The 26833-nt window shown below is 45.5% G+C and overlaps 1 protein-coding gene across 1 annotated transcript; it reads right to left on the reverse strand.

Annotated features, from left to right (window-relative positions):
- Window positions 1-26273, reverse strand: LOC117701321 (ubiquitin-like modifier-activating enzyme 1 Y). The gene is made up of 26 exons (XM_034493099.2): window positions 26081-26273; window positions 23963-24079; window positions 23798-23853; window positions 23545-23713; window positions 23322-23456; window positions 22609-22715; window positions 22302-22392; window positions 21590-21722; window positions 19445-19542; window positions 19200-19346; window positions 18905-19081; window positions 18689-18793; window positions 18520-18600; window positions 17841-17996; window positions 15761-15926; window positions 15282-15478; window positions 12641-12705; window positions 12213-12408; window positions 11542-11616; window positions 11249-11438; window positions 9984-10072; window positions 1743-1835; window positions 1428-1619; window positions 847-948; window positions 641-741; window positions 1-472 (listed from the first exon to the last, which is right to left on the reverse strand). The coding sequence occupies exons 2-26, from the start codon at window positions 24077-24079 to the stop codon at window positions 337-339; spliced, it is 3174 nt and encodes a 1057-aa protein (XP_034348990.1). The 5' UTR covers window positions 26081-26273; the 3' UTR covers window positions 1-336.
- Window positions 26274-26833: the final 560 nt, after the last annotated feature.

Genomic DNA, 26833 nt, shown 5'->3' on the forward strand with positions numbered 1-26833 from the left:
AATCTCCAAAGTTTAATCTCCAGTATTGTATTTGAATACTGGATAATGTCCATGCTGCTTCTGTACAGCTGAACTCTTGTCACCTTTTAAGGACTGCAGTTTAGGATAAGGAGTCCACTTCTTCCTAGGGACAACAGCACAGCCGCCCTTGAAAGGAGAGGGTGACACACTACTTACAGGCTGAAAATTTATTGTTATGAATTTCAGTTCTTAACAATGTAGGAACAGCACTAAACATAGGTCTTAGGAACAAGGAAGTGTGAACTAAGGTTTTATCATACCTAGAAAGGTTTTGATATATACTGACAGAACTGAAAGAATGGAGACAGTAAGAGATCAGCGGATGATGTATCGTACATAGGGAACCTCGACGTCATCTCCACTCTCACTGTTGCAGCACAGCTCAAACACAAGGGACTTCACGTGATGGCCCAGTTTTCGCTTTGACACACAGCTCACGATCTCTGTCATCCTGAAGTCAAGGAACATGAGACTTAAGAAGGAAGTAAACAAACGTAGGAGGAAAGGTTAGGTAGCAGAGTACAGAAATGAGAATGGGGAACTATGAGTAGCACACTGGGTTGTTGAGAATCCCACCCATTCAAGGCTTCCACTGCCACCAGCCCAGAGGCTAACTCACGGCTGATCCAACCGTTCCTTGAGCTTGGTGGCCGGCATAAAGAAGGAATAAAGCATGGACACACCCTGGGACAGCATGGTGATTTCCAGCTTGTGCTCGGTCTGCAGAGGTGAGAAGAGATAGGAGTGGTGACTGTGAGATGGACAGTGCTAAATCAAATGTACAGGTCTCCACAAAGAGGGAGTTCACAGAGGAAGGAGCCTTACCTTAAAGTAGTCTAGAAACTGCTGGAGGGTCATCTCCTCACCGCTAGGTTGTAGTCCCTGCACATCAAAGCGATCCCACAATGTCCACTTCTGATCATAGTACTAGAGGGCAAAGATAAGTGCTAAGAGGGGGGCTACCCCAAATGTTCTTAACATATTACAACTGCACTAACCACAGCTCTGTTGTCAAAAAACGCACTTGTGGCATTACCAAACCATGATTAGGCAGCTTGATTCTTTGTAAGGAAAAGGATACGCACCACTAAGAAGACCCTGCCTTCTCCTTCCCTCACTCAACATCCCCCTTAGCTCTCCATGAAAAGTTTTGTCGGCACCTTTCCTGTTCTTTTTCTGCTTTGTTGAGACAGGATCTCACACTCTAGCAAGACCTGGCCCAAACTTCAATTATGCTGTCCATGTGATTGATGAATGAGTATATCTCAGTGACATAAAACCTCATCTGCTCTGAAGCCCACTGCACCCCCCCTCCCACCCCAACCCCCACACAAACACACAGTACTGATGTACTCTGCTTCCCTCAATGGTAACATCAACATTTCCTATGCTTGTAGGTCCCATACCTGTTGATATGCTGGAGCCAGAGGTGCAGACAAGCTAAAGAAAGGCAGAGCCAGGTTGATAAAACTGTTTTTATAAGACTCCAGTTGTTGGTGGCCCTGAACCACCTTGTACAGCTCAAGACACACAAGGCCAGCTACAGCTGATGTGGTGGTTGCAATGGCTGGGATGATCTTGCCTGCAATCAGTTTGCTCTGTAAGACAGACAGTGAGCACCAGAGATTACTGTTTAGGAGGAAGTAGGGGTGTACGGAAGGCCCAAATGAAGAAAAATCAGCTTGGGCAAGGGTCAGTGGTACATCACAGACTCCTGTTACCTTATGCCGGTCTGCAGGGGAAATGCCATAGTTTTCGGCCCGGAGGTTGGATGCTGCCACAATGAAATCCATGTGAAAGTTGCTGTCATCATCCTGGGTTTTGGTTTTGGTTTTGGTTTTTTTTTTTTTGAGTAGAGAATTGAGAGAGTGAATGTTTACTCACCAGGATACCACTGTTTCCCCCAACTATGTGCTGTTTACTCTGATGACCACATGAAGTAAATGGATACTACAGTACTAGTGTTTTCAACTTTGTTGTTGTTGTTGTTGTTGTTGAAGTCAAATACAATTATGGCAGTTCTCTGTAACCTTCCATCCTTCAAATCCCTCCTGGCTACTCTGATCGCTGCTTTCTCTTCAAAAAACCATGGCTCCGTCTTGCTTATATTTTAATACAGCACCTAAATAGAACCTACTCAGTCTGTGAGCGCTACCTGTACTCCATGATTTCAGAGATGACAACCTGGTAATGAATAAACCATTAGAAGACTCAACACTGGGTGGGGAGGAGGATATCTCCTGGCCCCAGACTTCCTTAGCTGCCTGTAGTTCTCTTGGTGTGGGTTCCAAAAATACCCCTCCCACTTTCCCCCTTATCAGGTGCCTACTGAGACTATTTCTCCTGCCCCCAGACTTCCTTAGCTGCCTGTAGTTCTCTGTCTATGTGGGTCTGTTTCCAAAATACCCCTCCCACTTTCCCCTTATTAGGTGCCCACTGGGACTCTCTGCAAACTCACAGGTCACTCAGCGAAGCAGGTAGACTGACTGCAGACCTTCACCTCTCCTTCTCATCCTCCAAGTCTAATCTAATCCCCCACTATCATCCCCAGCTCTGCAGCAGAATACCTGTAGGAGCCTTCCCATTCAGCTCTAGTGGATCCCACATACCTTACCCTCCTAACATCCGTACACACATTCCTTGCTTTGTCCCAGATATGAACTACAGGAGGCCCTCTCTAGGAAACTACAGGTCATTCTGGTCCAGAAAACCGGTAGGATAACTGTAACCAGATCTACCCCCCACCACACCCTCAGCTCCTTCAAATCAAATCTATGAGCCTCATCCCTCGCTCTGCAGCAGACTACCTGTGGCAGCTTCCCACCCTACTTCATCTCTAAAGGTCCCACAAGATCTTCTCCTCCTAACTCTAATTGCTCTGTTCCATCCCCCAATTTCAGCAAGCCTTCCCTGGGAAACCAGAAGTACGAATGCTAACTGCACACTATCACTTCTGCCTCAATTGCTCCAAGTCCAACACCCCAGTCTCGTTCCCAGCTCTTTAGTAGACCTGCTGCTGTGGTCTCTCCTAGCTCTCTGCCCCTATAACCATGGCAATGACTTATCAGCTCCTAGTCAAACATCTTGCTCCCCTCAACCCCCTCATGTAAAGCCCTGTCATAACCCCAAGCTCATTCCAGTTCCTAAATCTCAGGTCCCAATACTAAGAAACACATTCTATCTGGAAATCCCAGTCCCCAGACCCATCAGGACCCCAGAAGATTTACACAGCCACCATACTCTAGACTCAGAACCAACATATCTGAAGCTCAAGTAAAAAAGTCTTAAACTTAAAAACAGCTTTTATGGATATAATAAAGGTCCTTAAAGAGGAAATTAGCAAATCCCCTAATCTATGAAAACACCAACATAACAGTGGAAGGAAATGAATAAAACAGTTCAAGACCTGAAAGGGAAAACAGATTCAGTAACAAAAAACCCAAACCGGGGGAAACAGGAAATGAAAAGGAACTACAAAGGCAAGGTTCACCATCAGAATACAGGAAAGATGAGAGAGAGATTCTCAGGAGCTGAAGATACCATGGAATAAATGAAACCCTTCGTCAAAGAAAATCTGAGGCACATGAAAAGACCAAACCTAAGAACAATGGGGATAGACGAAAAAGGAGAAGTGCAAAGGCTCAGGAAGTTATTTTCAACAAAATCATAGAAGGAAAAACTCTCTACCCTAAAGAAATAAATGCCTATCCAAGTACAAGGAGCATACAGAACACCAAGGAGATTTGGACCAGAAAAGAAAGTTCTCTCGCCATGTAATAATCCAAACACTAAACATACACAGCAAAGAGTATTAAAAGCTGCAAGGGAAAAGGACCAAGTAACAAATAAAGGGCAGACCTATTAGAATTACATCTGACTTCCAGGAAGACCTTAAAAGCCTGGAGAGATGATGTTCTACAGACTCTTAAGAGAGCACAGATGCCAGCCCAAATACCATACCCAGCAAAACTCTCAATTACCGTATTGGAGAAATTAGGACATTCCATAATGATAAAAACAAAACAAAACAAAACAAAAAAACCAAAACCAAAACCAAAATGAAACAAAACAAAACAAAAAACAAAGTAGTATCTGTCTACAAACTCAGACGTTAAAAAAAAAAAGAAAAGAAAAGAAAAGAGGTGCTAGAAAGAAAACTTCAACCCAAGGGGGTTAGTTACACCAAAGAAAATACAGGGGCTGTATAATCCCGGACTAGCCCATCCAAAGAAGGGAAGGACATGGGTGAACAGACGGTGACACATCCCCCCACACCCCCTCACCCCACCCTCAGACATACTTACCTCACTACCACCAACAAAGTAGCATGAACCAACAATCACCAGCCCTTCACATCTATCAAAACCAACAGTCTCAAACCCTCAAATAAAAGACAAAACACTAACAGCATGTATGGGAAAACAGTATCTATCTTTTGGCTGCCTGTAAGAAGAAGTACAGTTCAACATCAAGGATACACATCAATCACCTCAGGGTAAAAAGACAAAAAAAAAAAAAAAAAAAAAAAAACAAAACAAAAAAAAAAAAAAAAACAAACAAACCAAAAAAAAAAAAGGACCCAAAGGAACAAGCTAGCATGGCCATTTTAATACTTAACAAAATAAGCCTCAAGCTAAAACTAATCAGCAGGAGACAGGAAAGGACAGTACAGACTCATCAAAAGAAAATCACACAAGAAGACATTTCAAGTCTAAACTTCCATGCTCCAAACACTAGGGTACCCAAGTTTGTAAATCATACACTGACCCACCCACACTGATGTTGGGACTCTCCCATACCCCGTCTCACCAATGGACAGGTCATCCACATAAAAACTAAACAGAGAAATGGTGGAGCCAACTGAAGTTATAAACCAAACAGAAGGACTTAACACGTATTTACAGAACATTTCACCCAAATACAGAGGAACACACCTTCCTCTAAGCCTCCATGGAACTTTTCTTTAAAAAGAAAGTGGGACAGACCACCATGTGCTCAGACACAAAGTCTTAACAGATACAAGAAAGTTAAAATAACACCCTGCATCCTTTCCGATCACCATGGAGATCAAGAACACAAACAATAGAAACCTTACAAGCTCAAGGACAGGGAACAACTCCCTACTGAATGAAAAATGGGTCAAAACAGACATTAGAAGTCAAACACTTTCTAGAACTGAATGAAAATGAACAGACAGCAAACCAAAACTTAAGGGACACAATGAAGGCCATTCAAAGAGGAAAGTTCACAAGCACTAACTGCTTACATGAAAGAAAGGGAGAGTTCTCATAAGCTCAGGAACAAAATGAAGAAAGCACACCCAAGAGGAGTAGACAACAAGAAGTAATCAAACCCAGGGTTGAGATCAATAAACCAGAAACAAATGAGCAAGCAATGGATAATTTTCTTCCTAAGAAACACTGACCAAAGTTACATCAAAACAGATAAACAATTTAAAAATACCTGTAACCTCTAGTGGATTAGAAGCAGTCTTTAAAAAGTCTCCCAGCCAAATAAAGTCCAGACCCAGATAATTTTAGCATTGAATTTTACCAGACTTTCAAAAGAGTTAATGTCAATACTCGTAAAATTACTCTACAAAATGGAAACAGAACACTGTTCAATTGAAGAGGGCACAGTTACCCTTGATAATCAAACCACATAAAGCCTGAAAAAAGAAAGAGAATTACAGATCCATTTCCCTCATGAACACAGATGCAAAAATACTCAGCGAAGCACTTGCAAACCTAATCTAAGAGCACTTCAGAAAGATCATCCACCATCATCAAGTAGGCTTCATCCCACTTGGGCTAGGGATGTAGGTCCATTAGACTAGGCTAGTGCACGGGAATTTGTGCACGGGAATTCAGTGCGAGGAAAGAATAAGGGGAGAGGCAGTTAAAATTATGGCGCTGTGAGGGGTTACGTAGAAACCTAATAAAGTAGAAACTTCCCAAAACATTTGTTCTTGTGTGTGCTCTCTCTCTCAGCCATGTGTACACACAAACACACACACACACACACACACACACACACACACACACACACACACAGAGAGAGAGAGAGAGACAGAGGGAGAGGGAGAGAGAGAGAGAGAGAGAGAGAGACAGAGACAGACACTGATTGATTGATTGATTGATTGATTGATTTTGATTTAATGAAATCACCAAATGAGGAAGACACAGTATTCCCAAACTGGACATCTCTTGTCAACAGAAGAGGGCTCCATTACTGGAATTGGGTTTCATCTAATTGAGTTACTGCCCTAAGGGAACCCACGGGAATCGCCAAATAACTGAGGCTGTTGCAAAGACTATAGGTTGTTCTCCAAAGACTGACAGCAAGACCCCATAGCTGAAGACAACACCTGCACGACTCACTGAACATGGAGATGCCTACACAGAACCTTCACCCCTACATTCTAGAGTCTTCTTGGTATGGGAAGTTGCTCTGTATCCTATCAAAAGAAAAACATAAACATCAAGCCAGCCATAAACCTTTAATCTCCAACGGTGTACTGCCTAAAATACATACTAGAAAAACAGTGATATAAAGCTTGTGGGAGTAATCAACCAATAATTGATCTGACTTAAGGCTCCCAACACCAGATAGATAGATCCACACCTGACACTGCTTGGGTGAACAAGAACCTGAGACTAGATATTCCAGGGATCTAGTGTAAAAGCAAATTAATACCGGTTTAATCAAAGAAAAAAAAAAAGAGGAAAAAATGACTCCTAATGATTAACAGTCTTCTATATTTGTACATCAGTGTCTTATTCAACCACCATCAGAGAAGCTTCTTCCTGCAGCAGATAGGGATACAGAGACCCGCAGCCAGACATTATGCAAAGGGTGAAGAGAGACCTTGGAAGGCCCATCCCTAAGTGGGATGCCGCCATGAAATTCATGCCTTCTGAGGTCAGGAAATCGTGTGGAAAAGGAGGCAGAGAGACTGAGTGTAAGAGCCAGAGGGGATGGAGGATACCAGGAGAACAAGGCCTTCTAAATCAACATAGGAGCAAAGCTCCTATGTACTCGAGAGAGTGAAGCAGGACACACCTGTCAATTAAAGAAACCTATGGCCTATAGAGGAAAGGGTAGAAGGTGAGAGGACATCTGGGAGGCAGAAAGAATTCTGGGATAGAGCCAGGCACAGGAGATTCGTCCTGGGAAGATGTTACGAGACAAGACACATGGTGTCTGAACACAGGTAACCAGCCCTGTGGTGCAGAATGTAGATCAACATAATGGGTTATATTAAGTTACGGTCTACTCAGAGAAGAGCCTAGTGACATGGCCAAAGCCAAAGTATCAGTAAATATATTTTTGAGTCTGTCTGAGTCTTATTTAAGGGAGCATGGGGCTGAGAGGAAGAACCAGGACTAACTTCTACTTCTCATTTAGGAGTAGCTGGTATCACATAATGGGGTGGGTAGACAGACAGAGAGAGAGAGAGGAGAGAGGAGAGAGGGGAGAGGGGAGAGGGGAGAGGGGAGAGAGGAGAGAGAGGAGAGAGAGGAGAGAGAGGAGAGAGAGGAGAGAGAGGAGAGAGAGGAGAGAGAGGAGAGAGGAGAGAGGAGAGAGGAGAGAGGAGAGAGGAGAGAGGAGAGAGGAGAGAGGAGAGAGGAGAGAGGAGAGAGGAGAGAGGAGAGAGGAGAGAGTAGAGAGGAGAGAGGAGAGAGGAGAGAGGAGAGAGGAGAGAGGAGAGAGGAGAGAGGAGAGAGGAGAGAGGAGAGGGAGGGGAGGGGAGGGGAGGGGAGGGGAGGGGAGGGGAGGAGAGGAGAGAGAGAGAGTGTGTGTGTGTGTGTGTGTGTGTGTGTGTGTGTGTGGATGCTTTTATTTTGTTAAGAGTTTGCCCAAGAAGCTCCTGATGATGGCCAGCACTGACAGGTAATATGGCTGCGCTACCAGCTTGGGCAGTGTCACCAAGGCTCATCTAATGCCATTACCAAGACTTACTGGAAAAGAGATGGTGCTGCTCACCCAATCCCCTCTGAAAACAAAAACCTATCAATCCTCTTATGAAGCCCACAGGAGCATGTAATCCCATCACGGAGGAGGTAGAGACAGAATGACCCTAACTTCAAGTCACCCTACGCGACATAAAATGCTGTCTTTAGAAACATTTATTATAACCAACAGCAAATAGTCTCTGGGCAGACGACTCAAGCTTCAAAGCAAAGCAAAACATAGCCTGGGCAAGGAGACACACCCAGACTAATTAGACTACTCTGGTCTACGGTCGAAGTGAAAGCCTGAAGGAAAGAGGTAGGGGAGGAAAAAAAAAAAAATCAAACCATCTGGAAAGACAGAGGCTGGGAGAGAGGACACTGCTTGACACAACATGGTGATACAGCAAATTCCCAGCTACCTAGATAAAGTAGGAGGGCTGCTTTTGAGCCTGGACAGAGCAAAGGTCTATCATAGTCAGTGTGGTGGGAGCAAAGGAGCCATACCGGAGTGACAGGAAATTGAGTGAAGGTGAGTAGCAGTGGGGAATGGGGATCTGGGGGGTAGCCACTACAAAGTCCCAGATGCCAGGGAAGCAAGAGGTTCCCAGGACCCAGCGGGGATGACATTAGCCGACACACACAACAAATAATCTGTAGAGATGATATCCAGTGGATAGGTTGAGGGACGGTACCACCTACCCGTCTCAAAAATTTTACCCAAGAATGGTTTCTATGTAAGGGAGATGCACAGAGGGAGGAGCAGAGACTGAGGAAAGGCCATCCAGACTGCTCCACATAGGCATCCATCCCATATGCAGTCACCAAACACAGACACTACTGCTGATGCCAAGAAGCGCTTGCTGACAGGAGCCTGGTATGGCTATCCCCTGAGAGGCTCTGCCAGGGCCTGACCAATACAGATGCGGATGCTCACAGCCAACCACCAGACTGAGCATGGGAATCCCAATGGAAGAGCTAGGGGAAGGACTGAAGGAACCCCATGGGAAAAAAAAAAAAAGATACGACAGTATCAACTAACATAACGGCACTTCCCAGAGCTCCCAGGGACTAAACCACCAAACAAAGAGCACCCACGGAGGGCTCCATAGATCCAGCCACAAATGTAGCAGAGAATGGCCTTGTCTGGAATCAGTGGAAAGGGAGGAGGCCCTTGGTCCTGTGGAGGCTCGAGGGGGATGCTAGGGTGGTGAGTGGCTGGGTGAGCACCCTCATTAGAGGCAGAGGAGTGGGGGAATGGGATGTGGGGGTTTGTGGAGGACAAACCAGGAATGGCGGTGTGGGGGGCAACATTTGAAACGTAAATAAAATCATCAATTAAAAAAAATTAAGAGTTTGGTGGGTTTTGTTGTTGTCATCCTTTCTCTTGAGGTGTTTTGTTTTCTTAGGTTTGGGAAGTCCTGTTGTAGTGGGTACGGAGGGGAAGATGATCTTAGAAGGACTTGGGCAAGGAGACGAATATGCTCAAAAGTATATTTAGAAAAAAAACCTTCTATATGCGTCGCCTTTGTTCAGGTCCCGTTTCTGTCATGTCTAGGAGATACAATCTCAAAGCACTATTTTTTTTTTTTTCTTTTTAAAAATCCCCTCGCTCTTACATTGTTTCTATCTTCTCTTCCCAAGTCTTAGGAGCAGCTGTGTTGTAGATGCAGCCACTGAACATACTGAACATACTGACTGACCTGTTGTGGTTTTTTGGAAATCAAGCCAGGTACTGGGAACCTAGCCAGGGCCCAAGAACTAGTGAACTAATGAATCTTAGAGAAGAAGCTGTTATCCTGACTTCACTAAGCCAGCCTAATTCCTAACTGCATGCTAAGTATCAACTCTTACGCCCACAGATGTAGCGCTCACCTCTCATCAAAGAAACTTCTTCTTGATACAGGAGGAGACCACTGCAGGCCCACAATCTTGACAAAAGCCTACTACTACTAGCCATCTGTGCCTACCATCCTAACTATCCCAGCTACCCCACCCCGAACCAAATACCTTCTCAAAGTCAATGGGGTACATCTTGAATCCAAGCAACTTGTCTGGAGTAGGAAGTGAAGTCTTGAGTTCCTCTAGGTGGCTGTCATCTGCAGAAAACAAAGGACACCACGGTCTCTGGTGAACCCACTGTACTGACCTGGTGGTCCTGAGTAACAAAGATGAATGCCTCACACAAGGAAGCAGCACATTCATACACAATGAAGGGTGGAAGGAACTCAATTACCCACCACTAAGTTAACAGACAAATTAGTAGAAGCCTACTAAGCTTTAAAAAGGGAAGAAAATTGCAGGAGCATATTAATGTACAGCCATTACACTAAATAAAATAGATGGGGCCCAGGAAGAAAAAAAATTCTGGTATGATTTTGCTTCTCTGTGGTTCCACTAATATGATACAGCTAGTGGTCAGAAAGATTGAAACAGAAAAGCAGAGGAAGTTTTTCAGGGACGGTGAGGTGGTAGAGGATGGGAGAAGTTGTTCAATGGGCATTAAGAGTTTAGTTTTATAAAATGAAGACAATGGAGCTGGGGGAAGTGATTCAGATAAGTTCACAGAAAGATAGAAATTAGTTAATGGGAAGAAATGGCAAGCAATGGTACAGGGGAGGGACATACTGTTACGAACAGTGAATGAAGGACTGGAAAAAGTCTGAAGATTGTTGGTCAAATATCACAAGGAGACAACTCCTCTGAAAGGGAAATTGAGCAACTGTATCAGCCTGAGAGATTTTTACAAGAGATTCTTCAGGGAGATCAGAAGACGAAGCAGAGCCTGTCACAGGAGTGCAGAAAGCCAGGTGTGCTTTAAGCAGATACAGAGAGGACAGGAACACAGAGGCAAAGTCTGAGGTAAGATACGTGGGTGGGAAAATTAGAGGTGACGCATCACCCAGGAGACAAAGCAGCAAAGGTATCAAGACACCCAGGGGGCAGGGGGCAGGGGGCAGGGGGCAGGGGGCAGGGGGCAGGGGGCAGGGGGCAGGGAGCAGGGAGCAGGGAGCAGTCAGGTTCTTCTTGCGTGGAAATAAATCAAGAAGAAACAACAAGAACTCTATAAAGTAATCACAGAAGGAAAGGGAATGGACCATTTCCATAAGCCTGTGTTGCAGAGAAATGAGATGACAGAACTTTGTTTTTCCATCCACCCACCCTTAAGCACAGAGAAGGTAACTCTCAGAAATACAGTGAAAATCATGAGGGAAGGGCTGAGTGGGACAGAAGACAAACAGATGATCCCTGAGTGAATGGTGACGCATTCCCACCGACGGTGGCACTGGTACTCTGCAGCTCCTGCTCAGAAACATGGATCCTGATGCCAGACTTGGGAGCAAACTTGGGGACCGGCAGAGACTTCAGGAGTTTGGCCACAGCAGCACAGTCCTGGGACCCTCCTAGTCCATATGTCTGAGCAAAAAGGTTGGCAGCAGCCATCACGTAATCTAGATGTAGGGGCTGAAAGAAAGGTATGGCAAAGAAAAGTTAGCTGAACAACCACAGGGTAAGAGTAGAGACTCACTCCCCACCCACCCACCTGGGAGATCCCAAGGACACTTACACTGTTTGTGTCAAAGGTGAGTGGATGTGGACAGCGTTTTGGTCCTGACCAAAAAAGTGCTCCAGAGCTTGTGAACTGGGAGAATGCAAACGTATGAAGAGGACTGAGGGAGAAGCAAGCACTCTCAGGCAATCCTCAGTCCAAGAAGCCTAGGTTCACCATTCTTGGGAATCTCAGGATGGGCCAAACACACAGCAAAGTTCAACTTACCAATTTATACCAGGATTAAGCTAAAACAGTGCAATACTAAGAAAAGCAAATTAATTAGTCCTTTCTAAAATACCCACAAGCCATTATCATACCTACATCACAGACATGGCTTACCAAGACATTAGGCATGACATGACCCAGTGTCAAACACAGCTGGGACTTGAACCCACAGATCGCTTATGCTTAACTATAAAACTTCTCACTTACAAGTACAGCCCTCAAAGAGAACTCAGATGCGGACTCAGTCCACAAGTGTAGCTGGAAAGGAAACTAAGCCCCTTGCTTGGCGGACAGAAGAAGGAAAACACAAATGCTTGCACCAAGTACTGGCCTACACCTTGCCTTGGGGTGCCTGTGGCAGCTAGACTGCCTTGGAAGGAACCATGTCCAGACAGAGGACAGTAAGCATCCAATTTCCTGGAAATGTGTTCGGCCAACTACATCCACTGAGTATATAATACCTGGTCTGGAGGGAAGCTGTGCAGCAACTGCTGGATGTTGTGAGAATACTGGGTGTGCCAGTGCTGGTAGGCCCAAGCCACACAGTCGGCCCAAGTCTGTGGCCTGTGCAGGACCAGGCTGTACTGTATAGCCTCCAGTACTTCCAAAGGCTGGGTGCCGCCGAGCTGCAGTGTCCGCTCCATGAACTTGGGGTCCCTACCAATGCAAAGACCTGGATTACTTCAGAGGCCTACAAGTAAGGTTTCTGGACAAGCCTTCTTTCTCCACGGAAAAAGTCAACCCTGACTCACTTCCCATCTTCCTCCATCAATGAGAGGCTCAAACAACCATTAATTATCCAACACATCCACTGAGGATGTGCCTGAGGAGAGCAGACAAGGACACCTTTGTTGACTGTTGGTCAGTCTGTTGGCTGTTGGTTACTTACGTGAGGTACTGGTTAACGTTTTCAGCTGACTGCTTGAAGAGCCCTTCAAACTCATCCCGAGCCCACTACAGACAGAGCAAACAAATGCGTGTCAGCAACACCCAACAAAACGGGTTCCTGTACACATCGGTGAGACAACCAGTTAGTAAAGCTTGTTCTGGGTGAAGACTGCATTCAATCTGTACAATGAGGGTACCCACATGTTCCAGACCAGTGGTCATACTTTGCAGCCAAGTACGTATGTGTGAGAACCTGGAACGTTCAATGGCAATGCAGGTGTGACGTGTTTGTATTTTAAGAAAGAGGGACAAAGAAAGAAATCACACTTAAAAGAACAATGATCCATAGGCAGTTTTACTTTTAGTACTGGGCAGAACGGTACCCAGGTCTCACTCAACAGGAATTCCTCTCCCCCCCCCAACACCCCCCCCCCCGTCCCCCACCAAGGTTTCTGAGAACTAGGAGGGCACTGCTGAAATGGTCCGAGGCATCTATACAGACACTGGACATACAGGTGCTAAATTCTAACTCTTACACATACTAACCTGCTTTTATGATCTATTTCAGAGGAACAGACACCCCTGTAGCCATCTGGTTTTTAAGTCTCTGATCTAACTAGCATTTACGCTCATCAAATAGTGAATGAGCACATGCATACTGCAAAACTGAGTATGGTGCCAACTACAAACCCACTGCTAAGAACTTTAACCAAAGTATATGAACAGCCCATATCCAGCTTAAGTGCTTTACAAAATCTTGCTGGTAGGTATTACTTCAATGCACATTTTGCAGATAAGGAATCTGAGGACCAGACAGGGCTCCTACAAAGTTACTGAACACATTCCAAAACCTTTTTGCACTTCTCTGCCTGCTGTGCATTATTGCAACCTCAAACAAGAAACGGGACAAGGTAATGCGGTCAGAACTCTCCAGTCGATTCCTTCCTGATCTCCAACCCCTCAGCATGGCTTCTGTACTGGCTGGCTTTGTGTGTCAACTTGACACACGCTATAGAGTTATCGCAGAGAAAGGAGCCTCCCTTGAGAAAATGCCTCCATGAGATCCAGCCATAAGGCATTTCTTCAATTAATTAATGATCAAGGGTGGGAGGGCCCATTGTGGGCGGTGCCATCCCTGGGCTGGTAGTCTTGGGTTCTATTAAGAGAGCAAGCTGAGCAAGCCAGGGGAAGCAAGCCAGGAAGCAGCACCCCTCCTTGGCCTTTGCATCAGCTCCTGCTTCCTGACCTGTCTGACTTCCAGTTCTGACTTCCTTTGATAATAAACAGCAATGTGGAAATGTAAGCTGAATAAATCCTTCCCTCCCCAACTTGCTTCTTGGCCATAATGTTTGTGCAGGAACAGAAACCCTAAGACACCTCCAATATACTGACACTATGAACCTACGGGCAAACAGAATCCAAATAGCCCGACACACCCTGCCGGACTGGAAGGACACAAGCAGGACTAGGCTCTCAACCAGAGGGCACACAAGATTATGTACTTGACTACACAGACAGGAGCCACACTGAAAAACCAGCTGCTTAACTCACTCTGGGCAAGAGTTTAACAAACCAAAAATGCACTGACTATTACAGGTAATTTAGAAAATCAGCAGAAACAACATTAGCTGATTTGTGTAGCAAAGAGCATCGCTTATAGATCATTCCCACTGCTTAGACACACGTCCAATTGATGTTCTCTTTAACCCGTTCCAAAGTAAAAGGTTAAGGTTAATTATTGTATTTAAAATAGTTTTCACACAATACAGTTTGATTCTATTTTTTCCTTCTGTCAACCCCTCCCTCCCAGAACCTCCTAAACTCCCTAGCCACTTAACTCATGTGCCATCTCTCAAGAAAACACAATAAAAAGTCAAACCCAAAAGAAACGAAAACCCACCAGCAAGGCAAGAAATACCAGAACAGAAGTGCACAAGGAAAAAACCTGAGGTCCACCCGGCCACCTGCGTCTGGGCATGTGGTTGACAGATGCCATAACATTCCACTGTAGAAGACAATGTGTTTTCCTTTTCTAGGCAGGTATCAACCCTTTTGGTTACAGCTGGAACTTTGTGCGGACTTCCCCTTCTTTGTGTTGGGACTGTCTGGTTTTGTTTTTTTTTTGTTTGTTTTTTTGTTTGTTTGTTTTGTTTTGTTTTTTTTTTTGAGACAGGGTTTCTCTGTGTAGTCCTGGCACTCACTCTGTAGACCAGGCTGGCCTCGAACTCAGAAGTCCACCTGCCTCTGCCTCCCAAGGGCTGGGATTAAAGGCGGGTGCCACCACTGCCCGGCTTTGTGTGGGGATTTTGCTTGGTTTGAACTTGTACAATTTCGAGTGCTGTCACCACAAGTGGATAACTGTAAAGAAGCCATGTCTGATAGATACACATGTGGGCTGATAACACATATCATCTCAGAGACGTGTGACAACTCACACAAGATGTACCCAAAGGTAAAGTTCTTTTTAAAAGAAGAGAACCAACGGCAGGTACTCTGGCTTCTGGCATAAAGACAGGGGATGTGTTCCAGACACAGAACACACAGGAAACTAGAATCTGTAGCATGAGACTGGCAAAGGCTTGATGACCTAACCCTTTCATCTCCCATTCCTCTCATCTCCCATTCCTCCCAAGGTTGATCACCTGCAGGGTGTGCTCAATGGCATTGGGGAAGTTCTTCAGTGTGCAGATAGGGATGGACTTCTCAGGTGGGTCCTGGCTTGAGCTGTAAGATTCTGTCAAGAAGGGAACAACCACCTGCACGTTGCCCTTGGTGCCCAGCGTGCCTGATTCCAGCAGAGGCTTACGATAGTAAACACAACGACGGTCCACGTATAATCCTTCAGGGAGATGGGAAGAAATGGCAGATGAGTAGCAGGTGTGCTTAGATGAGACAGGAACACATGCCAGCTTAGTCTATAGAGTGAGTTCCAGGACAGCCAAGGCTACATAGAAAAACCCTGTCTCAAAAACAAACACAACAACGACAACAACAAAAACAAACCAAGCCAAAACAAACAAATAAACAAACAAAAAAACCAAACAAGACAAGACAGGAACACAAGAACCTCACACATACAGACTACCTTGCTCTTGCCCTCCTCACTCAACTCCAAACTTACGAGCATCCACATTGTCTAGGGCATTGGCCACACCATCCAGGTTTTGGAAGAAGTCATCATCATAGACGTGTTCTGTCTCAGGGCCTACTCGATTCTGGTGGCTGAAGACCCTGATGTGTGGATTTATGTCACGCACTGCTGCAGCAGCAGTCTCAGACTTTAATTTCTGGGTGGGGATATGAAAAACAGAGGTGTTTCCCATACACTGATACAACAAAACCCCACAGAGACAGCCCAAGATTTATCTCATAAAGGGCAAAACAAGGCTCAAAGTCAACCAGGCTCCAATTGCATCAATCAATACCATCTGGCTGGCCACAACAGATACTATAAAGGAGATTAGGGACCACAGAATGCTCTTTGATGACAGCTACATTTCTATCATTCGTAAAATCCTGTTCTCTTTTGCTTTAAGGGTTTTACATGAAATTTGGCACCACAGAGTATTTTGAGCACTAGAACAAGAAACGAGGTCAGAATGTCTCAATAGCCACTCTATTTTCAATTAATAACATCCAGAGTAACCCAAATAAAACCACAGACAGACTGAGTCATGTTTGGCTTTTCAAAAGCCACCTCTGGTTCTACTTTCACTTAGGGTATAAATGGGTTGTGGCCTCCTCCACCTGAACTCTCTGTTCTTTAAATAGCACACACCCGAATGTCATTCATATCTTCCCCTCAGGCTTCTACTACTTTTGCATGGTCAACTGTTTGCCTACATACCGGGACTGTTACACCACCGAAATGTCAATTTCCCAAGGAGAAAGTCTTCATAAGCACTGAAGACAAGTACCCTCCTAACATTTCCAATTGCTACTTCTCTGTTCCTCATTACTTCTCTTACACATCTGAAATTCTAACATTAACCATATGCCACTTACTACAACAGTAGCTACAAATGCTCAGAGAAGAATCTCCCAAAAGAACTTTTGGGAGTATACCTCATAAGCACCACAACTTCCCATGTTAGGATTTTAACCAGAATATTTAAAAGCATTAGTCCAGTTTACACAGTATGTCAAGAACATATGAGATAAGCATAAGCATTTATCATGTAAAATGCTTTCAGTACAGAACATCCCTGAGGACTCAGACCGTACTCACATATTTATAAATACATTTTAGATTACATACTCTCTTACAACAGCTATGTGAGTGTATGTGTGTGTCCCTCTGGATGTATGTATGTATGTATGTGTATGTACGTACGTGTACACACACACACACACACACACACACACACACACACACACACACACAGATGTATACAGGCACACACATGCGTATTTACATACACAGTTCATGGATGAACTAGTGGGATACTTGTACAGTAGTAGTACTAGTACATATAGACTATGAAGAGTTCTTCCTTGCTGTTTGTTCGCTTTTTTTTTTTTTTTAATTGGCCTGTCATCACATCCTGGTTATCTGGAAAATAGCTTCCCAGCTTTCCTGAACTGGCTTTCTAAAAGTGTGGAAGAAATTTGTCCTTTCCACCGATAAAGCAATCTGGCAGAGGAAAGACAAACAGTATTTTTAAGTATCATTTAAGTTATTATTGAGTCTTCCAGACTCAATGTTACAGGAGGAGGATACCAAAATGCATTCAGGAAGCTTCTCACTTGCTCCAATCTTCCCATTAAGAGAGAGCCAGAAACATTTCTTTTGTTACCCTTATCTCTTCTAAATCTAGAGTCTAGGATGCTTAGTGTAAAACGAAGCAAAGGAAAGATGGATTATCAGCAAGTCAATCAAGCTACACTGACCTGTAGGGAATGCCCAGTTATGCCTCTATTACCCATCTCACAATGTCACATCTGCAATGCACAAGCATCCAAGCTTAGTAGGTGGGGAGGGAAAACCAGGCAAATTAAAAAAATGTGCCAGGTAATAATGTCTACTGACCTCACACCTGAAGGTCTGAAAAAAACAGGAGGGAACGAGAGGGGAGGGGAGGGGAGGGGAGGGGAGGGGAGGGGAGGGGAGGGGAGGGGAGGGGAGGGGAGGGGAGGAGAAACATCTGAGCCATTTAGACTCGACTCAAACCGAAGAGACAAAGCCATGCCATCCTACTCACTGTGACGTCCCAGGGACGGAAGAGAAACTGTCTGTTCAGGTTTGACTTCTCAATGGTGTCCATGTCCGTAACCGTGATTTCTCCCCCCTCCCCACAGCCAAGGCCAATCATGGCAAAGTTCTTGAGCAGCTCACAGCCAATGGCACCTGCACCTACCTAGAAGTTGGTAAACCATCTGATCAGAATGAATAGTGATGGCATATGCTAACCCACCATTCCTTACTCAAAAAAAAAAAAAAAAAAAAAAAAAAAAAAAAAAACCACCACCAAAACAACACAAAACTTTGTAGTAACACACATTCAACTCACTCAGACAGACAGACATTCCTGTGGGTAACTGAGAGAGGGGAGAAAGAGAGATACATGAAGCCTTTCCTTGACCAACCACAAAAGAGAGTAAGGTGACATGATCAGGATAGGAAAACCGAAAGACCCCTCCCCAAAACGATCAGGGAGGAAGAGAGGAAGGGGAAGGGAGAGGGAGGAGGAGAGGAGAGGGAGAGAGAGGGAGAAAGGGAGGGAGGGAAGAGGAGAGGGAAGGAGGGAGGGAGGGAGGGAGGGAAGAGGGAAGGAGAGAGGAAGTGTAGAGAGAGAGAGAGAGAGAGAGAGAGAGAGAGAGAGAGAGAGAGAGAGATCGAGATCTTAAAGAGGGTAGACAGAGGCCATTAGTGTCAATCACCAGGAAGTACTTCTGCTTGCCAAGCTTCTCTTGTAGGTCTGATCCAAATACAGCCACTTGCCCATCGTAACGGTTCTGGCGCTGTATTTATGTGAATGAGTACAGACAGTTCAGAGAGACACTTCCCTCAAGATGTTCCCAAAGTTTCCCACTGTTCCCATAGACCTACCGGCAGGCACTTGTCTTCCATGAAAGGCACTCTGTGCTCCGGGAGACACTCAAGAGCATCAAAGTACAACCACTGCCTAATGGGCATAAACTTTCCGGAACAAGCCTGGAGAAAGAAATGTTGTCGGCCGCTTAACTGGAAGCGATAGGGACTAAAAGGCTCAGTGATGGAATCAGAAGCACACAGCAGTCCACACCCTTTTCTACTAGCACTGACCTTCATGACCTCCTGGGCAGCCAAACCACCAATGAAGGCATTCATGGGTGCCAGATCCCCAGCTGCTACATAGGCCAACTTCTGGATGAGGTCTACATCCAGGCAATCCTGATGAACTGCTGGCAAAGCCTGAGCATTCACAGCTTGTGCTAAGGTCACCATTTCTGCAGCATCTTCCTGGTTGGACACAAAAGGAACCAAGATAGAGCCTATCAGGTCCCACTGGAGGAAGAACGGGCACAGGTACAGGAAACAGACAAATCAGAGGTTCCTGGCTGGCTTCCCACTCATTTACCTCATTATGGGGCCGAGGAGGCCTGCCGTGAAGAGTGCAGAACTGATGCAGGGCCTGGAAGCCAACGTGGAGCTGAGCAGGGCGACAGCACTTAGCAAAATCTGTCACCACAAACTCTGGCTCTGCCAGCGAGGCAAGCAGGGGTTTCTGTGGATAATGGAGCATTGAGACAAGATGTGAATAACCTATGAATCTCAAAAGCAGGAGTCCTTCTATCTACTCACAGCCCCTAACCACCTACTCACAAAACTGATCTTCTGAGATACTTTCACTTGACTGACAATGCCTCCACGGATGTACTCAGAGAAGCTGGAGGTATCACAGATACTAAAGGTATAGGGACCTGAAAGATGAAAAAGATGGACAAGACTGCCAGTCCAATCCATGCCCCTGCCACCCTCCCAAGATCACGCACAAAAATCTCACAGTCCAAGCCTAAGACACATCAGCTTTTTTTTTTTTTTTTTTTTTTTTTTTTAAAATTGAAAGCTCTACTCAGATAGGAGCAGGCAAGCAGGCAAGCAGGCAAGCAGGCAAGCAGGCAAGCAGGCAAGCAAGCAGACAAAAACAAACCAAAACACATCCATCAAAGGCATTTGACTACACAACTCTCATCCAAGCACTTGAGAAGTCAACTCAGGAGGATTCAGAGTTCAAAGCTAGCCAAGGGCTACCCATACCAACTGGATGGCCACAATCTCACTCATACAGCTTCAGACTCTGGGCGCTAGGAAGGTAACACCACAGCATCTGGCTTCTGTTTCAATGCAGAAAAACAAAATGGGGGAGGGAACAGATGGCTCCTCTGTCCAAGATCTGAATTCAGTGGCTGAGAGTGAGTGCTTCTTGCTCTCCCAGAAAGCAGGAACTTGATTAAGTTCCCAGCACCTACACCGGGCAGCTCACAAGTGTCTGTAGCTCTCAGACATATCCCAGAACATATTCACACATACAAAAATACAATCAATTTAAAACAAGACAGAAAGAAATCTACTTGTCTCCATCTCCCAACGTCCACTACGTTACTAATACTTAGTGACTATCGAGAAGAAAAAGTCTGTACACGTTCAAAACAAAAGCCATTCTTTTTCACGTGCCTGTTGATTTGGAGACGGGGGTCCAACATTGCCCAGGCCGGCCTCTTGTTCTGTAACTAAGGCTGGGCTTGAACTCTAATCCTCCTGCATCCACCCCCTGAGTACCAGATTACAGGTGCATGCCATCATCCACAATGGCAACCAATTTTCCTTTCCTACACACACTTTGTGTTCACAGAGCCCAAGGGTGGAGGGCCACAAAACATACAAAAAGGGAGTCTTTGGTCCCCTCTCTTCACTGATTAGTTTCAGTTTCAGCTCATGCACAAAGACTTCCTGGCAAACAGGCATCACCTTGAGTGCTCAGAATCACACTCACTCAAGTCTGGACATTACAAAGGAGTTGACACCAGGGTTAACTAGATGAATCTAGTAATGAGTAAATCTAGCAATGACTAAAGTTCAGCATGCCAGGACAACTGAAGACAGCATCAAATATGTAAGGCTCACAAGTACCTTACATCTCTCAAACAATTATGAAACATCATGCTACTCTGACTGTGGTTGAGCTCACACATCTCACTTTAGTTTTGGGAATATCATCTCTACAGAAGCATCAGTTAATCTCACACCCCTGCTGGGATTCACTGTATTTGGCCTACTGCATACACAAATTGCTGTGTTTTAAAGTACCACAGACTCTCCTTCTTAACTCTTCCATCACTACCACACTGTCGTCATACATTTGCTCAATGAAACAGTTTGGACGACCGAGGTGAGCCCTCAGGATCCATCTTTATCTGTTCCACCCAACTCCCCAGTGTAGTGGTTACTTACACAGAATGTGCTGCCATCTTGTCTGCATAACAGCATTTTGCATGGCTAGTCTAAATTCAACCTTGGTCATAATGCTTACAGAGCAAGCATCTTACAAACTGAGCCATCTTTCCAGCCATTAGTATACCAGAACCTAGCTTACAATCACACACACTAGAAAGGACCTAGTCACTTCGTCCTTTTATAGCTTAAGAGAGAGAATTTAATTGTCTAACCTAAGACCAAAAGGGAGGAAAGTCAAAAGGCAATAAACCAAGGAGTAAGTGGGCTGTCTCAGAAAATAAGTGAGAATCAGTCCAATGCCACAGAAAGAGACGGTGCAGTAGAGGTGGGAGACACAAATTAGGCAGTGTTTTATCAAGGCATGGTGGCTTGAATCCCAGCATTCAGGAATCAGCACTCAGGCAAGAGCCCAGCCTGCTGACAAAGTTCCACGGTGACCTCTTGGCTTCTGAGACAGCCCATATCACACTGCCAACCTTCCTTCCTCACACTCCTTCCCCAGGCTTGCCATACCCAGAACTTTGATCTCTATGGGACCAATGCCATTGAGTTCACTCATGCCCTGAACTTCTGTGAAAGAGACAAAGTCACCACTTTCAAATCCATGCCGGGATTCCTCCAAGCAAGTGACAATTCCTGGATTCTCCTGGTTGGAGAAAAAGAAAAGAAAAAGAAAAAGTAAAAGAAAAAGAAAAAGATTAAGAGTTAAGTCATGCACAGTGTGGCATACTTACAGTCCTACCACCCTGGAAGGTGAAACAGAAGGTTCACCCTGAATTCAAACCTAGTCTTAACTACATTATGGAGCATGTCTCACTCATAATCACCCACCACCCACCACCCACCACCCACCACCCACCACCACCTGAAAAACTACCCAAGATTTATAGTCAAGGGCAGGCAACTATTGGTTCGGGATGTTTAATTTACCTCAGTGATAGGTAACTCACCTATTCAGTGACAGATCCCAAGTTCAATTGTTGGGTGGGGGCAGGGGAAGGGAAGGGAAGGAAAGGGGGAACAGGAAAAGAATTTTCAAAAGTGAGAGGGAAAGGGAAAAGAAAGGAAAAGGAATCATCAAGATGAAGGAAAGGGGAGAAAGGAAGGAGAGGAGAGAAAAGAAAGGAGGGTCAGAGAACAGGAAAAGAAAAGGGGGGGGGGGGGGAAAGAACCAATTACTGCTGACTTCTGCATGAGAATCACCTATGGAGCTGGCCTCCCTTACCTTAGTGATCATCGACACCATGGCACTGAGTGGCTGTTCCCCATTTGAATCAGTGATAATCATTTCCTCTCCAAAGTCACAAAAGAGTTGTCTAGGAAAGGAGGCAAAGGGAGTGAGTGCTACTTTGGACCCAAGCACAGGGCCTTCCAGCACTCAAGGTACTGGAGTGGGTCAAGTGATACTCATACCACACAGGAAAAAAATGAAAAAAAATCACTTCAAATCTGGTTGGTGGAGTGAAGACTTGGGAGACTCTTGGCCTATGTTTGCTAAAAGTTAGACAAGAGAGAGACAAGCAAGCACTCACCCAACTAGGCCCCGAGTATCTGCTACTACCAGCTTGATTCCATGGCTATGGCAGAATTCACCCACCTGCAGCTGATACTCCAAAGGAGTGTTGGTAAGAACCACTACCTGTAAAGACCAATAGGTTCAGGTTTGGGGTGGAGTGAGAGAATAAAAATGCTGACAGAGGTGAAGAAGAAGGGAGAAGAATCTAACACCCAAGCTTTGCTGGCTCAGCCTTTTGTCACATGGACACACAAGTGTCAATGGGTGCCCGGCATGGTAAGGGACAGAGAACAGCATTTAAAAACACTACCAACTATGGCAAGAACAACAGCAGTGCTGGACAAACTAACAAGGTCTTAAGACCAGCTAAGTTCATTTATCTGGTGAAAACAGACAGATGGCTACCTACAGCCAGCTTATATTCATCAAGAGTGATTACCCAGTCAGCCTGGGTTCCTCTCATTACACCTGCTTGTACAAGGGCTTGAGAATTATACATGCAGGTGATGTGCTCCAGATCTCACTATAACACAACACCCTTCTACAAAAGAATCTGCATCCCGGCACAACCCCTCCCCCCCCCCCCCACACACACACCTTCTCCCCCGAGCTCTAACTGCTATCTACCTCTCCTAGTTTTCCAGAACCAAACCAGACACTAGGTGCCAGCCTAAAGGACAACAAACCTAGAAGAATAAGACGGGAGGCATTTGGGATACTCCAGGGTACCTGAAAACCACTAAGGAAGTCCTCAAATAGAGGTCCAGTGTAGGTGAGCACAGGAACGTAACTGTTGAGTTCAGCAAGGCGTGGTTGGGATATCTCAGCTCGGTTTTTACCAATATCTTCCTCACGTAGGTAGAACTATAAAAAGGGGGTAGAAAGATAGGACTGAAAACAAATGCAGTGAACACGCTGGAGCCTAGGGAAAAGAGAAGCCAAAAAGAGATACCTGGGAAGACAGATCAGCCCACTGGGCAGTGCCCTGGTCATGGAGAGTAACAGCCTTGACGCCACCAAGGATGATATTCTTGGCAATTTCCACACCCAGGCCCTGCAGGCCTGATATCAGTACACTGGAAGTCTGGAGATGCTTCATTGCCTCATGACCGAGTACATACCTGTCAGCAAAGAACTCTAGATTAGGGCCTGCCCCACTCTGTGCCTTCTCCCAATCTCCATCTCCCATCCTGGGTACCACTCACAGCTGGCGGGAGTAAAGACCTTCATCTATGTCCATTTCCTTGCTTTTCGACATTCCCTAAAGATGAGCATAGAGGTCCAGGGGAGATAAAATAGCAGTGAGACTTAGACAGAGGTACTTCACCACCCCCACTGATTGCTTCCATCCTGACAAAAGTCATACTCACGTTGGTTGGCCCTGGGGGCACGTCAGGCATCACAGAATAGGTAGGAGACCAACTAGAATCCAGCTTAGAGTCCGGTCCAGACACTTTGCGTTTCTTGGACAGGACTGATCTGGACATCTAAAGAAACAGGAAACATCACAGGTGAGGCTCTGTGGCAGGAACACTCTCTTCACAAAGGTTTTGTTTGCCCGTGTGTGTGTGTGTGTGTGTGTGTGTGTGTGTGTGTGTGTGTGCGCGCGCGCGTGCTCTCGTGCACGTGTGTGTACACTGCTATCCTCCTCTGACAAGAGAAGGCACTGAAGATAGATCTGTTAAGTCAAACTAATATAGCTTTTAATGGTCAGTGTAGAGGGTAAAAAGTGTGCACACAGATAAGCAGCAGGGAAGCCAGGAAAGTTTAAGCAAGCACACAGGCATCCTTCAAAGGAAAGAGATGTTTACCTTCCTTTCTCCTGGAATGCTGGGAATAGATGTAGTTTACACCCTGGTGACACTTTGCTGTCTGTTGAGCCAGGCTCCACCCCTAACTCCCAGAAATCATGTTTTACTTATCCTAGCACCTTTCCCTCTAAGTCCTGGACACTGCTTCTAGGCTATAAAACCCATTCTTATGAGGGATGTGACTGTACTTACCGACAGCCTCAGTGGTTCCTACGCCACCTCAGGGCCAGGCCAATGGTAACGGACACAGCCCTTATGCTTACCTCCACCAACCTCTCTCTAAGCCCTAAATCTCTGGCACTATTCCGAATCAGTAACACCCATACCCATCCTTGTGAAAGAAGCCAGGGTGTAAACAATCTCAGTGTTTTAAATCTGGTGCACTTGGGACTGAATTATTATTAGAATGCGTACTTCCAAAATTGTGCCGTGCTTAAATATGGCTAAAGTATCATGATCTGGGTCAGACTCCTGGGCCAAGCACCAGTTCCAGTATCAGGCTGATCCCAGTTTCATTCTTAGTTCATCCTGATGGTTTACCTGCCTGCTGTAAAGCCCGCAAGGATGCTACAGTGGGTAGATTCAGAACTTTAATAAAAGTTTACATCCAAAAGAACCGGCGAGCAGACACTGCTTAGATCCCAAACTGAAACTGGGTATGTCTAAGCAATAAAATGGAATCCCACATTAGACACTGCTTTTGAAGCTAGAGGTAGGGAAAGGATGAGAATTATGTTAGGCCCTGACAAACCCAGACCGGGAGAGTTACTGCAGAGGGACTATACATCCCAACAAGTCCTGTCTTTGGGAAGTTCTTCAGATAACTAAAGTTACTCTGTTGAGAGAGTCCAGGGTCCACGGAAAGATTGACGTTATACCACAAAGGCAGACGAGTCTAAGTACACGTGCAGGGAATGCTACAAACTGGCTCTAAGCAATCTTTTCAGGGTGGTACGTGGGTTCTAGTTCTCTGGCTTGAAATCCATCCATAGGAGAGATCTTATGTAAAACATTATCTACACTGGACAAAAAGAACAGGCAAATGCATGACAAAGGCGCCAAGCCCAGGTGAATCACTCCTAAGTTTATGTCTAAAATTCCGGTGTCTCTTTCTAGGAAAATGATAGCCAAACAAAATAAAACAAACAAACAAAAGAGAACCCCAACACCCAAACAAAAAACCACAAAGAAACAAAACAACAATTGTAGACTTCGTCCTTTTGTTCTTTTTTTTTTTTAATCGTAATTAACCATATTAACTGCACAGATTAATAACATCCCGTATCTTAATACCTATAATGCCCCTGCTAGCCTTTCTGCACAACAAAATGTTCTTACAGGAGCCTATGTTGCTGACGTACTAAAAATAGGTCGAGGAAAACACTTTACAAAACACTAGGTCACAGAGGGGGTGACCGCGGTTGGAAAGGTTCACCCACGACTGGAGACCCGGCCTAACACCGCCCTCTCCTCCGCAATACTGCCTGCACAACTAACAGAAACCACTGCCTACCCACCTGTTGGCCCTGAACCCAGGGTAAGGACATCAAACTGAGCTCCTTAACCTGATACGAATCCTTTCACTGTACTGTCCCACCAGGCCGTCCGTATCAACTAGGCCTGCCTACGCGGCGCAACGGCTCCTGAGGCCCCCACCACAGAGACCCAGATTGTTACCAATGCTGGTGCCTGTTTGCGCTCCCTGCCGCTCTCTTCGTACTTCCTCTTCCTCGAAGACCCGGTCCGAAACCCGCGCAGCCTCCACCTTCAGGTCCCCGGCCAGCAGCCAGTTTCTTGGGGAACTCCTTCCACAAAAGGCGCGTCCTTCTCCTCACACGAGGAACAAGATGGCGCCGGCCCAGCCGGAAGCGGAAGGGAGGAGCGTGACCCACGCTCGTCATGAATCATTTATGACGCACTCAGCCAGCAGGAATGAATATGCAAGAGGAGGGCAGAGCTTTAAGGTCCTGTTGGGAGCCTCAGCTCTCCGAGACAGTCTAGCTCCTCACAGAAATGGTCATTGCTCCTCCTGGAAGTATGAAATCTCAGGGAAATCTGCTGGAAAATGCTTACAATACAGGCAGGTAAGAGGACACGACAGCCGAACACAACATAGAGCATGCCTTGAAGGTGTAAGCTCTTAGTCACTTCCCTGTGCTATGGGATCTTTCTACAACCCAGCAAATAATACATACGTATGCTGCACTAGACTGCGTTCCCTCTTTTCTAAAGCAGAAAACATCAGCTATGGGGGTCAGAATGGCTTCTTAAATATGACTTGTACCTTTAAAGGAGAAGCTGAGAGAATGTACACCTGCCATTATGCAAGGGAAGAATATGGATTCCTACACTGTAGGCACAAAATGAAAAAACAATCATTGCTCTAAAATTGATGTACTGTTGCACAAGGTGTCCTTGAATACATAACTA

Source organism: Arvicanthis niloticus (assembly GCF_011762505.2).
Source record: "Arvicanthis niloticus isolate mArvNil1 chromosome Y unlocalized genomic scaffold, mArvNil1.pat.X SUPER_Y_unloc_4, whole genome shotgun sequence".
NCBI classification, from domain to species: Eukaryota; Metazoa; Chordata; class Mammalia; order Rodentia; family Muridae; genus Arvicanthis; species Arvicanthis niloticus.

Bases quoted from the DNA above. Each gene is read 5' to 3' on its own strand.
- LOC117701321 (XM_034493099.2), bottom strand. From the start codon at position 24,079: ATGTCCAGATCAGTCCTGTCCAAGAAACGCAAAGTGTCTGGACCGGAC. The intron at 23,457-23,544 runs GTATCTCTTTTT...CCCTTTTTATAG, and splicing joins GGGCTGATCTGTCTTCCCAG to TTCTACCTACGTGAGGAAGA. The intron at 22,716-23,321 runs GTACCCTGGAGT...TGGTCTTTACAG, and splicing joins ACTTCCTTAGTGGTTTTCAG to GTAGTGGTTCTTACCAACAC.